The sequence below is a fragment of the Suncus etruscus genome, chromosome 5, assembly GCF_024139225.1.
Source record: "Suncus etruscus isolate mSunEtr1 chromosome 5, mSunEtr1.pri.cur, whole genome shotgun sequence".
In the NCBI taxonomy this organism is placed as follows: Eukaryota; Metazoa; Chordata; class Mammalia; order Eulipotyphla; family Soricidae; genus Suncus; species Suncus etruscus.
Genome location: NC_064852.1, coordinates 13,414,225 through 13,431,720, shown reverse-complemented (window position 1 = coordinate 13,431,720; position 17,496 = coordinate 13,414,225). Strand labels below are relative to the sequence as shown.

Below are 17,496 nucleotides of genomic sequence, written 5' to 3'. Positions count from 1 at the left end.
CCCCCAAGCCCCACCAGGAGTGATCCCTGAGTGCAGACTCAGGAGCCAGCCCTGAACATTGCTGGGTATGGGTCAAAAACTGAAAGAAGGAAAGAAATATATAGTAGTTTTGCTTTTGGATTTGGTTTGTCTTTTTTGTTTCTTGGTGAGGTTTTGAAGGGTTTTGTTTGTTATTTTTGGTTTGGTTTGGGTTTTGCCTTTCAGTGCTTTTGACAAATGTCACCTATAAATCTGTCAGTCCTGGAGATGATTCAATACAAGCTGAGAAACAAACTAAAAACATGTGGTTCACTGAGCAGATCCTTCTGGGGTCTACCAGACAGATTCAAGAACACAAACAATTCTTTGAGAACCAGGTCTCTACTGCCTTCAGGTACCAGCAACCCGCAGACAAAACAGGCTACTACATTTGGGGCTGCCACTGGGCTGGGCTTTGCAGCCTGGGGAACAGCAGAAAGGAAAGCACCTCAGAGCTCTCTTTATCAAAATTCAGTCATGTTTAGAGGCCGACGAGGTGGCGCTAGAGGTAAGGTGTCTGCCTTGCAAGTGCTAGCCAAGGAAGGACCACGGTTCAATCCCCCAGTGTCCCATACGGTCCCCCCAAGCCAGGGGCAATTTCTGAGTGCTTAGCCAGGAGTAACCCCTGAGCATCAAACGGGTGTGGCCCGAAAAACCAAAAAAACAAAACAAAAAAAAAATTCAGTCATGTTTCTTCATTATGCATTCCCCCTGCTTGTCAGAGTTTTGGGGTTTAACTACATTCCAAACTTCAAAAAAAAAGTTGATCCTTGACCATTTTTGTCAGTTCATAAATTTTTTTATTAAGTGGCTGAAAGGATGGGACTTTGGACTCTGAGCATCTGTTTTCCTGTCATGACAAATTTTTCTGTTTTCTTTTTGGGTCACATTTAACTGTGCTGAGAGTTTATTTCTGGCTCTGCATCCAGAGATCATTCACGGTGGACTCGGGGAAGCAAAATGGGTGTCAGGGATCAAACTCAAGTCAGCCACATGCAAGGCAAGCATACTACCTACTATTCTGGCTAAATATGTGAAATATATAAAAATGTATGTGAAATTCATAAAATTAAACTGGTCCCTCATATCACAAATCTAATAGTTTTGTTTTGTTTTGTTTTGTTTTTTTGGTTTTTGGTTTTTTGGGCCACACCCGGCGATGCTCAGGAGTTACTCCTGGCTGTCTGCTCAGAAATAGCTCCTGGCAGGCACGGGGACCATATGGGACACCGGGATTCGAACCAACCACCTTTGGTCCTGGATCGGCTGCTTGCAAGGCAAACACCGCTGTGCTATCTCTCCGGGCCCTAAGAATAGTTTTGTCAAGATTTTCTCAGTTGCTGTAACTGTTCCCTCCATCCCCAGCAAGGTTTTCCTCGTTAAAGAGTTCACTAGTGAATAGGAAATGCTATTTTTCTCTCAAGAAATTACAGACTCTAACAGGAGGACCCCACCATTTCAGAGTCAAGAATTCTTCCATCAGGGCTGGAGCGGTGGTGTAAGCTACAAGGCGCGCACACTAGCCTAGGACAAACCACAGTTCGATCCCCCGGCGTCCCATGTGGTCCCCCAAACCAGGAGTTGATTTCTGAGCACATAGCCAGGAGTAACCCCTGAGCATCACGGGTGTGCCCCCCCCAAAAAAAAAACAAAGAGTACTTCCATCAGGACCAGAAGGGCCAGGCTCAGCAGTTCGGTCATTTGCCTTGCATATGGCTAATCCAAGTTCAATCCCAAGGAATCCCATATAGTGCCCTGAGTCTGTCAGGCGTGATTACTGAGTGCAGAGTCAGGAATTACTCATGTGCATAGCAGCGTATGGGCTGTCCCCATCCTCCACCACCAAAAAATTATTTCTTCCATCATTTTGCTTCTGTCCCAAGCTCTTCTAGTTATAAATACATTAATAGTGATCACAATATCCTCAATCCTACTTAAAATACTTAATTTTCTTTTCTTAGGGCTTTTTTTGTTTGTTTCTCTTCCACTTCTTCCAAAATGGCCAAAGACTAGAAAACATTTCTTGGGTGCGAGGGGGTGTTGGGCCATACCAGTGACACTCAGGGGTCACTCCTGGCTCTGCACTCAGAAATCATTCCTGGAAGGCTCAGGAGACCATATGGGATGCCAGGGATTAAACCTAAGTCCATCCTGAGTTGGCACATGCAAGGCAAACATCTTATCGATGTGCATCACTCTGGCCTCCAAGAATAGGAAGAATTTCTAAAGAATATTAAGTTCTTTAAAGCAGGAATACCATTATTCTATCATTAGAAGGAAACAAATAGAGGCCGGAGTAATAGCACAGTAGTAGGGCGTTAGCCTTGCCTGTGACCAACCCTGGATGGACCCTGGTTCAATTCCTAGCATCCCATATGATCCCGCAAGCCTGCCAGGAATGACTTCTGAGCAAGAGCCAGGAGCAACCCCTGAGCACCATCAGATGTGACCCAAAAAAGAAAAAGAAAACAGATTTTAAAAAGGGGGCCAGAGCAATAGCTTAGCAGTAGGGTGTTTGCCTTGCATGTGGCTGACTCAGGACAAACTTGGGTTGGATCCCTGGTGCCCCATATGGTTCCTGAGCCAGGAGCAATTTCTGAGCGCATAGACAGGAGTAACCCCTGAGTGTCACTGGTGTGGCCCAAAAACCAAAAAACAAATAAACAAAAATGTTTGAGGCTGAAGAGAGTAGTACAGTGGGAGGGTGCTTGCCTTGCCCACAAATGACCCATGTTCGATCCCCAGCACCACATATAGTCTCCCAAGCCTGCCAGAAATGATCCCTGAACATGAAGCCAAGATTAAGACTTGAACAAAAAAAAAAAAAAAAAAAAAGACTTGAACAACACAAGGTGTGCCCCCTCCCCCAAAAAAAGAAACAAATATAAGATGTTTCATATTACATTTAGGGAAGATTCTTTAGTTTCATGAAGCAATGTTCTGGCTTTCTATCTCTGTTACTATTACTACTATATTAAAGAAATTCTATTTTGGGGCCCGGAGAGATAGCACAGCGGTGTTTGCCTTGCAAGCAGCCAATCCAGGACCAAAGGTGGTTGGTTCGAATCCCAATGTCCCATATGGTCCCCCGTGCCTGCCAGGAGCTATTTCTGAGCAGACAGCCAGGAGTAACCCCTGAGCACTGCTGGGTGTGGCCCAAAAACAAACAAACAAACAAAAAACAAAAACAAAAACAAAAAAATTCTATTTTGGTGTGTAGCTAGTCACCAGCTTCAGAACTATACAAACATATGTGCTTATGTATGTATGTATGTATGTATGTATGTATGTATGTATGTATGTTTTGGAGCCATATCAAGTAGTATTCTAGACTTATTCTACTTAGGTAAGGTGATGCTTAGGGATCACTCCAGGTGATCAGGAGACATTATGGGTGCTGGGGACTCAACCCAGGTTGGCTGCATGCAAGACAGGAGACAAGCACCTTACCTGCTGTACTATCTCTGTGGCCCCCAGAAACACATATATAAAAGTCAAGAACTATTCATAAAAATTTAATGAGTGTGTTTTCACTTGTTTGGGAGGTAATGGGGGAGCACAGTGTGCATCCAGCAGTGCTTGGGGCTTTTTCCTGGTTCTGTGCTCAGAGGTTATTCCTGGCATGCTCAGGAAACCAGATGCAGGGCTAGGCACTGAAACAGGTGGGCCATATGCAGAGCAAGCACCTTAAGACCTGTACTAGCTCCATGGCCTAGGAGTTTAATGTCTCATGGTGTATCATGGCAGGAGCACTAAAAATAGTAAGAAATACTCATTAAAGGCATATTGGTTAAAAAAAAAACAAAAAACATTAAGGGGCCAGAGAGATAGCATGGAGGTAAGGCATTTGCCTTGCATGCAGAAGGATGGTAGTTCGAATCCTGGCATCGCACATAGTCCCCCGAGCCTGCCAGGAGCAATTTCTGAGCGTAGAGAGCCAGGAGTAATTCCTGAGCACTGCTGGGTGTGACTCAAAAATCAAAAAAAAAAAAAAAAAAAAAAAAAAAACAATATTGATTAGACTATACTAATTAGAAGATCAGAATCTAAACTTTCAACTCAGTAACCGTGACATTAAGCGCAACAGTGCTTTCATACCTCAGTTTCTGACATCATCCCTGGGGTAAGCTGTGGGCCCGTTCCTAAGGAAATGACCAGTACTTCTTCCGGCTGCACCTCCTGGATGGTTTCTTGAGACGATCCTTCATGGTCCATATGTAAGTCCATAAGAACATTCGTGCGACTTCTGCTCCGAGTTGCTAAGAAAAAAATTGTTTTCAAGTAAGATAATTTAGGGAAAAAGAAGAAATGTTATACTAAATATAAAATAAATGTTCTATTAATGTAGGCCATTTGCACATGCACAAAAAAAGTGGTGAAACTATGAATGAGAAAAATACTAGACCTTCCCAGTTACTCTACTGGGAAGTAGAATGAATACAAATTCTCTTTTACAATTGATCATCAGAAACAATGATCCAAGTTTATCTAACAAGGAGTAACAAACGACCCACCAGCCAGAAACCAACTACAACCGGGTCTAATGAAGATTCCAGTGACAAGAAAAGTTATCACTTGGGCTAGAGCAATAAATAGCACAGCGGGTAGGACGCTAGCGATACAAACAGCTGACCCAGGTTCAATCTCCAGTATCAGATAAGGTCCCCTGAGCATCCACCAGGAGTAATTCCTGAGAGAAGACCAGGGTAACCCCTGAGCATCACTGTTGTGGCCCAAAACAAACAAAAAGAAACCCCCCCCCAAAATAAAGCCAAGAAAAGCATCATCTTATTTCTTATCTTCTCAGTTATTAACTTAACTTCAGTGGTTTATTTTCCTAAAGAATTATTTAAATATCAAGTTTCCCATAATAATAATTGAAATTTTGAAATGGAAATCTTTCTAAAACTAACCTCTTCCAAAGATACAGGAGAGATTTCCCAATGCTTGTGTTTCTGCTTTATGCGAACATTCTAATGAAAGATCTAATTATTTTGAAGAATTTTGTCCTTATCTGTTAGGTAATACTTTTTTCCTAAATAACATACCATATTGGTCTTTCAGGGACACTGAAAGCTTAAGAAAGACCAAAAATTTCTCTCAGTTTTAGTCTTCTGAGATATTCTGATTTTCTTTCAGGTTGCAATAAAATTCAATACAGCCAGAATACTAACTAAAAATTCTTTTCCACACAAAGTAATCAAAGCACAGACATCTGGCAAAATATTCTATGGTAGCAAGTCTTTCCATGTCATTTTGAGGAAAGGTAATCTATTTAAAGAAGAAATAAAGTCATTTTCTCACCAGTACTACAGAGCTGGCAATCATCACTTTTTGGCTCAAAATTCAAAGTACACAATAGCTTCTGAAAGTCTAAGGCAGGTTCAGAAGTCATAAAATGGAAATGCAAATGCTCTTTCCTCATCATGTTCTACTGAAGTAGACATGAATTCAAATTCAACTTTGTGAAAAACTGCATAAATCCTATGTTTAAAAGTTTACCAGTTAAAAAATGCAAGTGATAAAATGTATGTAGCATTTCCAGAAAGCAAAAGCAACATGCACATGAAACACACACTGATAAACTATCTTAAATGAAAGTTAGAGGAGAGGAATAACAGCCTTTTACCCACCAAATGGGGCTACTAGAGTGATATGAGCTGTAAGGTTGGTGGCTGAGGACTCCCAAGCAGTGATGGCTGCTAAGTGTTGTCCTGGGATGCGAGAGCAATAAACGGAAAGAAAATCAACCCTTTGAACAACAAACATGTTTTTCTAAAAATATCAAATAAGCATAGTGAACAAATCCTCTGACTGTACAAAATAAACCTGCCCAGACAATTGAAACTTACTTTCCATTAGTCCCATGTTTAATGAACTTCTGGATGAAAAGAAACAAAAGAACTAATATATAGGAGTGACAAAATGAAGAAAAGTCTCTGATTCATTCAAAAAATGTATTTCCTCATGTTAATAAAGTGCAAATGGCATATAACATTAAAAATCATTGAGAGTAGGAACTAGGAGAGAATATGTCATTGAACAAGTGTTTTCATTGTGAGAGGCCCAGTGACCATCCCTGGTACTGCATAGTTGAAGTAAGACTCCACTTTTTTGCAGGGAGGCAGACAGTGGACATGCCCAAAGCCAGGTTCAATCCTATCACAGCGAGTCCTTCAGCCCTGCCATGAGTGACCCCTGAGCACAGAGTCAGGAAAAAGCCCTGACCACTGCTGGGTGTGACCCAAAAACAACAACATTTTTCTATTTTATTTTATTTTATCTTATTTTTATTTATTTATTTATTTATTTATTTATTTATTTATTATGGTTTGAGTCATACCTGGCAGCTCTCAGGGGTTACTCCTGGCTCTACACTCAGAAATCACTCCTGGGATGCTGGGATTCGAACCACCATCCTTCTGCATGCAAGGCAAATGCCTTACCTCGATGCTATCTCTCTGGCCCCCATTTTTCTATTTTAATTACAAAAAGTAATTTTTGGGGGATGACAAAAGTAAAGTAAAAGCCTAAAGAAATAATGGTATACTCCTACGATATAATTCCATATTAGGCAAAAGTGTAAGGACTGACTTTATTTTTCTTTTAGTGACTGAAAAAAGTAAATTACTTAAATTTACTTAGAAAAATAAAAGAGAGAGTGAGAGAAAGTGAGAGAGAGAGAGAGAGAGAGAGAGAGAGAGAGAGAGAGAGTTTTTCCAGAATAGAAAAAGCCAACACTGACAATGCCTAACAAATCACAAATCCACTCCTAGAAACTTAAAAATTTAAATCCCATGCATGACTGGGAAGACAATGCAATGGGCTGGAACATATGTGTGGCATGCAGAAGCCAACAGTGTTCTGGTTTTGAGGTTTTTGGTTTTTTGGTTCTGAGGTGTCCTTATCTGTGGCAGTTGTTCAGGGCTTATTCCTAGTTCTGTGCCTAGGTTGGCTGGCTGCATGCAAGATGTGTTACCTGCTGTACTGTCTCTCTGTCCCAGCAGGAGCACAATATTTGATACTTCATGCCTGTGGTCCCCTGAGCACTGATAGCAGCAATCCCTAGCACAGACCTGGAAGTAATCCCTGAACACCAAGGGTATGAGCCAAACATCCCTGCCACCAAAAAAGAAAAGAAATCCCATTCTTCAAAATGTGTCACATATGGGGCCGGAGAGATAGCACAGCAGTAGAGTGTTTGCCTAGCAAACAGCTGACCCAGAACAGACAGTGGTTCAAATCCTGGCATCCCATATGATCCCCCGGGCCTGCCAGGAGTGATTTCTGAGCACAGAGCCAGGAGTAACCCCCTGAGCGACACTGGGTGTGACCGAAACACCGAAGAAAAAAAAAAGTGTGACATACAGTATCTATCCATGCTAACTCACTGTCACTGAACACCTCATTGTTACTAAAAAGTTGGAAAAATAAATAAAAACTTTGCAGTGGGGATTAGAGGCTAACTTACAGGTATGAGCTGCTGGGCTCAATCCCCACCAACAGAGAAATCAAAACCAAAAAACTGGCAATCAAGGTCAGGGGTTAAAGTGCATGCCTTGTTTTTTTGTTTGTTTGGTTAGTTGATGTTTGGATTTTTAGCCACACCTAGCAGCACTCAGGGTTTACACCTTGCTCTGCGCTCACCAATTGCTCCTGGAGGGCTCAGGAGACCTTATGGGATGCCAGAGATTGAACCTGGGTCGGCCGTGTGCACAGCAATGCCCTTCCTGCTATGCTATCATTTGTTTTATTTTAAGGCATATGCCTTGTACAAACCCAAATGAATTCAGGCCCCACACCACATGCCTCCTGAGCATTACGGGTTGACCTGGTTGTCCCCAGTACTGCAGGGCCAGGGCAGCACTAAACCCTAGGATTCTGGTGCTAAAGTGCTTGCTGGGTGGCCCAGTTGGCTGAGTCTCACCGAGTGGCCCCAAGGTCCTCTGCGCACTACACAGGAGGCCCCCAAAAAGGTGGTACTAAGGCTTCCCTTGTTAAATTCTTAACAGAAAAGGGGGGGACACATTATGTCTCATTTATTCAAACTGCCATTCAACCCTCAAGAGAAGACTCAGAGTTTACTTGTTTCTATACCATAGTCACCAGCTAAACAGGGTGTCTCCAGAGCCCTGGAGTTGCTCATATCTGCTGGGTGCTTATGACACTTTTGGGTACTGGCCTCTCCACCCAGACATCTGGCTGCTAACCTGAGGGTATGAACTGTCGTGGGGGGAGTTGGGGGGGGTCACACCCTGCAGCGCTCAGAGGTTACTCCTGGCTCTATGCTCATATATCGCCCTGGCAGGCTTGGGGACCATATGGGACGTCGGGATTCAAACCACCATCCTTCTGCATGCAAGGCAAATACCCTATCCATGCTATCTCTCCGGCGTGTGTGTGTGTGTGTGTGTGTGTGTGTGTGTGTGTCCATGCTATCTGTGTGTGTGTGTGTCCATACTATCTCTCCGGTGTGTGTGTGTGTGTCCGGCGTGTGTGTGTGTGTGTGTCCGGCGTGTGTGTGTGTGTGTGTGTGTGTGTGTGTGTGTGTGTGTGTGTGTGTATGTTTGAACTGTCTTAATGGCTTGTGTCCCACTGTCCCCTGGTCCTTACCATGCGCACACACAATACATGTTTACCAAGTAAAATTAAACTCAGTTTCATTTAGAGATCTGATTTGCTTTGTCACTGCAATTCAGTACTTAAATAAACTTGAAAAAATTAAATCAAATGCTTGCTTTAGGGACCGGAGAGATAGCATGAAGGTAAGGCGTTTGCCTTTCATGCAGAAGGTCATCAGTTCAAATCCGGCTTCCCATATGGTCCCCCGTGCCTGCCAGGAGCAATTTCTGAGCATGGAGCCAGAAGTTTCCCCTGAGCACTGCCGAGTGTGACTCAAAAACCACAAAAAAAAAAAAAAAAAAAAAAAAAAAAAACCGCTTGCTTTATTTTATAATGAAGCTACCGTATTTTCCGGCATATAAGACGACTTTTGAAACAAAAATAAGTCAACCGAAAATCGGGGTTGTCTTATACACCTAGTATATCTCGAAAAATGTTTCAATATGCTGCTAAACGAAAATTGTCTGAATATTGCCACAAAACGAATTTTCCAACTCGATCCTGCACCAATCACTGCCAGGCTGCTCGAACCGCCTCTCTAACTCAGCCAATCCAAGCAGGCTTTTTATACATGCAAATTAGACAATGTTCTGGACCCGAATCTACACTGTCAAAAGCCTGCTCAGATTGGCCAGAGTCAGAGAGGAAGTCTATTACAGTAGAACCTTGGAATCTTTGCTTGTTGTGATTGGCTCACTGTGGTACATACAGTTGCAGCACAGGAACATTTTGTCTGATACAGCGAATATAGGCCTAAACCTATGTTTTAACTGCAAAATTAGGGGGGGTTGTCTTATACACCGGCAAATATGGTACCTTAATCAGTTAACGAAAGACTGATTATCAGTATTATATCACATTAAAGTATTATTTAGAACTCTGGATAAAAGGTCAGAGGACTACAGAAAGGTTGCACTGGTGAAGGGGGGTATACGTTTTATGACTGAAACTCAACTACAAAAATGTTTGTAACGATGATGTTTAAATCAAGACATTATTAAAAAAAAATAGAAAGAACTACTTAAATGACATTTAAAATTTGTTTTTTTAAATACACTAATATATAAGCAAATGCAAATTGTAGGTAGCATGGTTTCAATTAATCAGAGGCCAGGGTCAGAGCAATAGCACAGCGGTAGGGCATTTGTCTTGTACTTGTCCGACCCGAAACAAGCCCGGTTTCGATCTCCAGCATCCCATGTGGTCCCCCAAGCCTGCCAAGAGCAATTTCTGAGCGTAGAGCCAGGAGTAACACCACTGGGGTGTGGCCCCAAAACCAAAATAAAAACAAAATCCCAAAAGCAATCATAGAGGCCAGAGAGACAGGACAGTAGATAAGGCACTTGCCTTGCACAGAACCAACCCAGGTTCAATCCCCACTTTAGGATGATCCCTGAGCATTGCAGTATATAGCTCAAAAACAAACCAAAGCAATAAAATTGATTAATTATAAAAAGTATGTCTAGAAAAGATTAAAATCTACTGATAAACATTAATGTTAGGATTTTATGAAACTGAATTACTATTAACAAACAAGAGAAAGGTTTTTACCAAATTAATTTTAAAACACTGAGCATTAACTTAATAGAGAAATACTAAATGTAAGGGAGAATCTCAATAGAAACAAATTCAACTTACCTATAGGCAATCGGTTCTTTTTATTTGCTGGAGTTGTTGCTGGAGAGAGTTGAGGGGTACTATAGGGGGTCATTTCCAGACTGCCGATGGCCCCCAGCTTGGCCTGGGGTAGATTTGACAAGAGATTTTCAAGAGCCATTCTATCTTCTCTCAGCTGATCTCCGGACATCACACTCTTCATAAAATTCACCTGGCAAGACAAAGAGTGGGACCAGCTAGAAAAGACATGTTTTCAATCATGGTAACTATGTCACACACATTGTGCTCTTTTTTGACTATGCTGGGCGTGGGTAGGAAACTTCTGAGAAAAATTCTACTGAAAGATGAAGTCTGAAGTCATGAGGCTGGAGCAATAGCACAGTGGGTAGGGCATTTGGCCTTGCACACAACCAACCTGGGTTCAATCCCCAGTATCTCATATGGAAAACTTGGTATGTCGAGCCTGCCGGTAGAAATTTCTGAGCACCGCACCAGGAGTCACCTGAGTGCCGCTAGGTGTGGTCCAAAAACAAACAAGCAAACAAAAACTGGAGGCTGGAGCAACAGCACGACGAGTAGGGAATTTGCCTCGCTGTTGGCCAACCTGGGTTCAATTCTAGCATCCCAGGCGGTCCTCTGAGTCTGCCAAGAATGATTTTGGAGTGCAGAAGTAGGAGTAACTCAAGTGCTGTCAGTGTGGCTCAAAAACAAACAAGTTATAGGGGCTGGAAGAAAATTCAGGAGTCAGGGCACATGCACTGTGTGTGCTAGGTCCCGGGCAGGCAGAACCTTCCTGAACACCACTGGATGTGGCTGTGGGGGCTCCTGAGCAACTCCCAGATGGGCATGGGGACCACCAGCACCAAAATCACTGAATTCTAGCATAGGCTTCCCAAGCCTTGGGATTGGAGAGAGCACAGCAGGTGGAACGCTTGTCTTGCATACAGCTAACCGGAGTTCAATCCCTGGCACTCCCTATATAGTTCCCTGAGCACCCCCAAAAGTGACCCTTGAGTGCAGAGCCGTAAGTCCTGAGCAGAGCCAGGTATGGCCAAAACAAACAAACAAACAAACAAAAGCACAAGAACTGTTAGGCCTGGTTGCCAAGTACTGCCAGGAGTCACACCCAGACACCACCACTACTATCACCCTGGCCTGCCAAAGTGAAATTAATAATAATAATAACAACAACAAAGCCAAAGGGCTGGTGAGATAGCACAAGTGAAAAGGAACACACTTAATATATGCAGGGCCCAAGTTCTGTCCCCAGCATCCTATGCCTCCCCCACCCTAAGCAACACCAGGTATGGCTCCTATTACAAAAATACTAAGTGGAAACAATAAAAGTAAAGCCATTACCAGAGTGAGAAGCTGACTGTAGGTCATATACACCACAGTTCTGCTCAACCCTTCCAGAAGGTTGACAGAAGACAGGGGAGGGGTCTCCACCGCACGGCCCCCGATGACAGCATCTAGGAAAGCAGCAACGCAGCCCTGTTCAAACAAGAGCATCACAGTGAGGCGCCTCTCCCCTCTCCTCTGCACGGCAGGGCAGGCCAAGGCGAGCAAGCCAACTAAAACCATATCAAAGTAAATTACGTGAAATCCGACATTTGAGAGAATAAGAGATAAATCAATCGAGAATAAGGTTCAAGATAATCTGGCAACCACTGAAAGACGAGTGCTCTCTCTGCTTCCTCTGTGGAGTCATGAAAGGAGCAGGATAGCGTGAGTGGGAGAACATTCTGGTAGAAATCTAAAAAGCTACACCAAAAAATGGATACGAACAAGAACCTTTTGAGGAAAAAATGCAGACTGGACTCAGAGGTGAAAGGAAAATTTCACTGAACATCCAACTGAGCTGAATAAACAGTCTACTCCAAATATAATTCAAGTTTTATTGAGTACGTTAAACAATACTATAAATGTGAATGAAAGACTTAGTGATGAAAGCTATAATTTTGCTGATTCATTTACCATTTGTTTTTGTCACATTTCAAAAAGCATCAGACTTTTAAAATAGAGCATTAATGATTCCTTGATTTTAATTGCAACGGCCACTCCTTGACATTTCTAACAGCGAGTCCCAGTTCTTTTTTTTTCCTTTTCATTTTTATTGTGGTGCTGTGATTTTTGGTACTGTTATTGGTGGTTTCCCTGCACCGATTCCCATCACCCGTGTGCCCACTTCCCTTACCAGAGGCCCAGACATCTTTATGACATCTTTGATATGCTTCTGAGCAAAAGGCATATCCTATTAAAACGGACCAAAAATAGCTGCAAAAGAGCATTTCCTTCCTAAGTTCCTTGCAGGCATACTTAATGAATAGAAATCTTAAGGTAATACTTTGGCAAGTTCCCACAAAATCATTTCACACTAAGGAATATTCATGCTTACCTTGTCAAATTTCCCCAGGCTGCTCTTCGTCCGAGGATCTCCCTCCTCAGAGCCAGTCATCGCCAGCTGCTGCAGAAGGCGGCCAACCTGCAGAGGAAAGGGAGAAGACACTGATACCAGGGCCTTCCAAGGTCCCCTGAGCCAACCCTGCTACCCCAAACACCCTACAGTAGAGAGAGCACAGGCGGCAGGACACTTGCCTCACACAGGGTACAGCTTGATCCCTGGCACAGTAGAGGGTTTCCCCAGATAGTTCCCCAAGCACAGTAATTCCTGTATGCACAGTCAGAAATAACTCCTAAACACCGCCAGGTATAGCCCAAAAACAAAAATAAAAAAAAAAAAAACAGATAAAATATGTATCTTGCTTCGGTCAACTTCTCCTCTATTTAGATTTAGTTCCAAAGAAGAGCAAGGGGATGCGACTCATGATGGATCACTGATCTCTCATAGCCCTAGATTCGACTCACAGAATCACAAAGTTCTGAGTTTAGGCTGAGCCAGAGTAAAGTGGATAAAGCACTTGCCTTGCATGCAGCCAACCCAGGCTTCATCTCCAGCACCCCAGGAGTGATCCCTGAGCACAGAGCCAAGCTCTGAGCACTACTGAGTATGACAAACACACACACACCTGAAAAGTTTTGACTTTCTTTTAAGTTTCTCAAAGACACTTTGTTGAAAGCTGACTTCATATAATGCTACCTTGGAAAATTCGCCATTTTTACTCAATTTAAAAATGATTGATGCATTGATGCCAGTGCTGCATTCTGTGTGAATTAAGGTAAGGCACATCCAAAAATGACCAACAGTGATATATGCTGGCATGGTGTTAAATTTCTATTGGAATGGCTCAGAAGATAGCACAAAGGCATTTGCCTTGCAAGCAGCCAATCCAGGACCAAAGGTGGTTGGTTGGAATCCCGGTGTCCCATATGGTTCCCCGTGCCTGCCAGGAGCTATTTCTGAGCAGACAGCCAGGAGTAATGCCTGAGCACCACCGGATGTGGCCCAAAAAGCAAAAAAAAAAAAAATTTCTATTGGAATGAAAAAATGTAAACTCTAAGTATATTATTTTAAGAATAAATTGTTTCACAGATAATAATTATTTTCATTTTATTTTAGAGATTTTCTTTGGGGGGGGCCACACCCAGCAGTGCTCAGGGGTTACACCTGGCTCTGTGCTCAGAAATCATTCCTGGCAGGCTCAGGGACCATATGGGATGCCGGGATTCGAACCACCATCCTTGTGCATGCAATGTAAACACACTACCTCCACACGCTATCTCTCCAGCCCCAAGTTTTTGGGGTTTTTTTGGGGGAGGGTATTTTAGGGATTTTTATGTAACTAATTACAAAATATACTAATAGGACTAATCATAAAGTCATTTGATAAAATGATATTTTTTATTATTAAATATATCATTTTATATCATTAAATATTTAAAAATAAAATTCACAAACAATTGAACAACTCAGTCTCTTTTTTGCAATATTCATAAGAATTCTGATACAAAAAAAATAAAAGAAAAAGAATTCTGATACGATTACAATTTCCCTTTAAGAAAGAGGGTCAGAGTGACAGAACAGCAACTAGGGCATTGCCTTGCACGTGGCCGATCTGAGTGCTAGCTCCGGCTTCTCATATGGTCCCCCAAGCCTGCTAGGAGTGATTTTTGAGCACAGAGCTGCAAGTAACCCAAGTGACACTGGATGCAACCCAAAAACACATAAACAAAAAGCAACAACAAAAATAAGGGCCAGAGCAATAGTGTAGTGGGTAGGGCACTTGCCTTGCATGCAACCAACCCAGGTTCAATTTCCCAGCATCCCATATGGTCCCTCATGCCCCACCAGCAGTGATCACTGAGCACAGAGCCAAGAATAAGCCCTGAGCACCACCACATATGACCCCAAAACAAAATAATATAAATAAAATCATGGGACCAGAGAAACAGGTAAGATTCTCGTCTTATATGCAGCCAACCAGGGTTCATTCCTCAACACCCCTTATAGCCAGTCCCTTGAGCACTGCCAGAGTAATCTCCAAAAACAGACCCAGGAAAAGCCCTAACCATGGGTGTGCTCCCTCCAAAAAAAGGAAAGAAAGAAATAGTAGGGGCCAGAGAGATAGTATAGCAAGTAAGGTGCTTGCTTTGCATGCAGCTAACCCAGGTTCTACACAGTATCACAAAAGCCACATCTGAACAAAATCAAGAATTAGCCTTGAGCACCATCAGGTATGGCCCAAACAAATCACGACAATTAAAAATAATAAAATGACTTAAGTAGCAAAAACAATGCTAATGTAGATCCAAACAGTATTTTTCTGAAATTCTTTTCAGAAAAGTTTCAGGATCTAGAATTCAAAGATTTAGGACTAAAGAAAGATATGGCTTAGTGAGAAAGGATTCGCCTAGGACATGTGGCATGGGAACTGATCTCCAGCAGCACAAAAAAAGAAAAAGAGCAGAGTTTGATCAGTTTAGAGAGGCTGACTAGTGGATATATGTAATATATCCAATGCAGAGAGTAGTGTCTGATAACAAACACATGAACATTTTCTGCAGAAAAACAAATAAACATAAATATCATTAGCTGTAAAAGAAATAAGCAACAATTACAAATAGTTTATGTTAGTTCAGGTTAGGTTCTATTATTAAAAACAAAACAAACAAGGGCCGGCGAGGTGGCGCTAGAGGTAAGGTGTCTGCCTTGCAAGCGCTAGCCAAGAAAGGACCGCAGTTCGATCCCCCGGTGTCCCATATGGTCCCCCCAAGCCAGGGGCAATTTCTGAGCACTTAGCCAGGAGTAACCCCTGAGCATCAAATGGGTGTGACCCTAAAAACCAAAAAAAATAAAAAAATAAACATAAGAGGGGTACCAAAGAAAAAGTATAGTAGGCATTTGCCTTACATGAGGCCAACCTGGGATTGATCCCCAGCATCTCATATGGTCCTCCAAGCACCACTCAGAAATTTCTGAGTACAAAGTGAGGGGTATCTCCTGAGCACTACGTGTGGCCCAAAAACCAAACCTGAAAAAAAATATATATACATATATATGTAAGAGAGGCTAGAGCAATAATACAAAAAGATCAGGAACCAACCCTGAGCACTGATATGTATGACCCCAAAAGAAATTAAAATTTTTAATTATACATACAAACATATATATAAGAAATTTTATTTTCAGTCATTGTGAATTTTGAAATTACGGAAGGGGCCAGAGCGATAGCACAGCAGTAGGGCATTTGCCTTGCATGCGGCTGACCCAGGACAGATCACAGTTCGATCCTCCCGGCGTAACATATGGTCCCCCAAGCCAGAAGCGATTTCTTTTTTTTTTTTTTTTTTTTTTTTTTTGTGGTTTTTGGGTCACACCCGGCAGTGCTCAGGGATTATTCCTGGCTCCAGGCTCAGAAATTGTTCCTGGCAGGCACGGGGGACCATATGGGACGCCGGGATTCGAACCGATGACCTCCTGCATGAAAGGCAAACGCCTTACCTCCATGCTATCTCTCCGGCCCCTCCAGAAGCGATTTCTAAGCTCATAGCCAGGAGTAACCCCTGAGCGTCACAGGATGTGGTCCAAAAATAAAAAAATTAAAAATTAAAAAATTAAATTACGGAAAAGGGACGATGGACTTACTCTAGAAAATTGAACTAATCATACAAAGGATGTGAAGAGATCGTTTGAAAATTATTATCAGGCTGGGCCAGAGATATAACAGAGTGGTAAGGCATTTGCTTGCACACGGCCAACCCAGTACAGACCCGGGTTTGATCCCCAGCATCCCATATGGTCCCCCAAGCCTGCCAGAACAATTTATGAGTGCAGAGCTAGGAGTAATCCCTGAGCACCGCTGAGTGTGGCCCAATCCTTCCCCCTAAAAAAGAAAATTAACAGCAGATTCAGGTATAAAACTCAGTTAGAAAAGAGGGTATGCCTCACATATATGAAGTCCTGTGTCCAACCCAGCACAAAGGAAACTGGCCACTGGTATGAGCAACACCTGACACTGTTCAGGGTCAGCACACTTCAAAATAATGGGACAGGGACACAGGGCCGGAGCAACAGCACAGCGGTTGGGCATTTGCCTTGTATGCGGTCAACCTGGAAAGGACCCAAGTTCAATTCCCGGCATCCCATATAGTCCCTGAGCCTGCCAGGGGCAACTTCTGAGCGCAGAGCTAGAACTAACCCAAGCGCCAGTGGGTGTGATCCAAAAACCAAAAACCAGAACAACAACAACAACAACAACAACAACAAAAAATGATGGGACAGAGATACCATAAGGATAAAAGCACTCAACCTCCACTCAAATCATAGGTATCATAACTGGGCCCCTGCACAGAGCCAAGTATAGCCCCCTGAGCACTGCTGGGTTTGCGACCCCCAAAAATATAATTTTTTTTAAATCCTAATATTATAGGTTTTATTAATAAAAAGCATATAGGAGCTGGAACTATAGTGTAGTGGGGAAACATTTGCCTTGCAAACAGCTGATATGAGTTCAATCCCTGGAATCCTATATGGTCTCCTGAGGCAACCAGGAGTTATTCCTGAGCACAGCTAGGTGTGACACAGTAGCAGCAATAACAACAACAAAAGAAAAAAAAAAGAAAAAAAGTAGCAGTGGTCTGGAGCGATAGCACAGTAGGGACAGGATTTGTCTTGCACACAACCGAGCTAGGTTCCATCCCTGGCATCCCGTATGGTCCCCCAGAGCCTACCAGGAGTACTTTCTGAGTGCAGAGCCAGGAATAACCCCTGAACACTGGCAGGTGTGGCCCAAACAAACAAACAGCAGCATATAAAACCATTTTAGAAAAGAGAACAAA

The 17,496-nt window shown here is 42.7% G+C and overlaps 1 protein-coding gene across 5 annotated transcripts in view; it reads right to left on the bottom strand.

The window, feature by feature from the left end:
- GAPVD1 (GTPase activating protein and VPS9 domains 1) overlaps positions 1-17,496 on the bottom strand; it is a 99,851-nt gene that overhangs the window by 41,566 nt on the left and 40,789 nt on the right. For 3 of the 5 annotated variants that reach the window (XM_049774114.1, XM_049774115.1, XM_049774118.1), the window contains exons 4-8: positions 12,656-12,742; positions 11,617-11,751; positions 10,279-10,468; positions 5,652-5,732; positions 4,117-4,277 (exon numbers count right to left, since the gene is read on the bottom strand). In XM_049774114.1, coding sequence (XP_049630071.1) covers positions 4,117-4,277; positions 5,652-5,732; positions 10,279-10,468; positions 11,617-11,751; positions 12,656-12,742 — 654 coding nt within the window. The remainder of the gene's footprint in view (positions 1-4,116; positions 4,278-5,651; positions 5,733-10,278; positions 10,469-11,616; positions 11,752-12,655; positions 12,743-17,496) is intronic. The other 2 variants (XM_049774116.1, XM_049774117.1) reach the window with 1 other exon arrangement.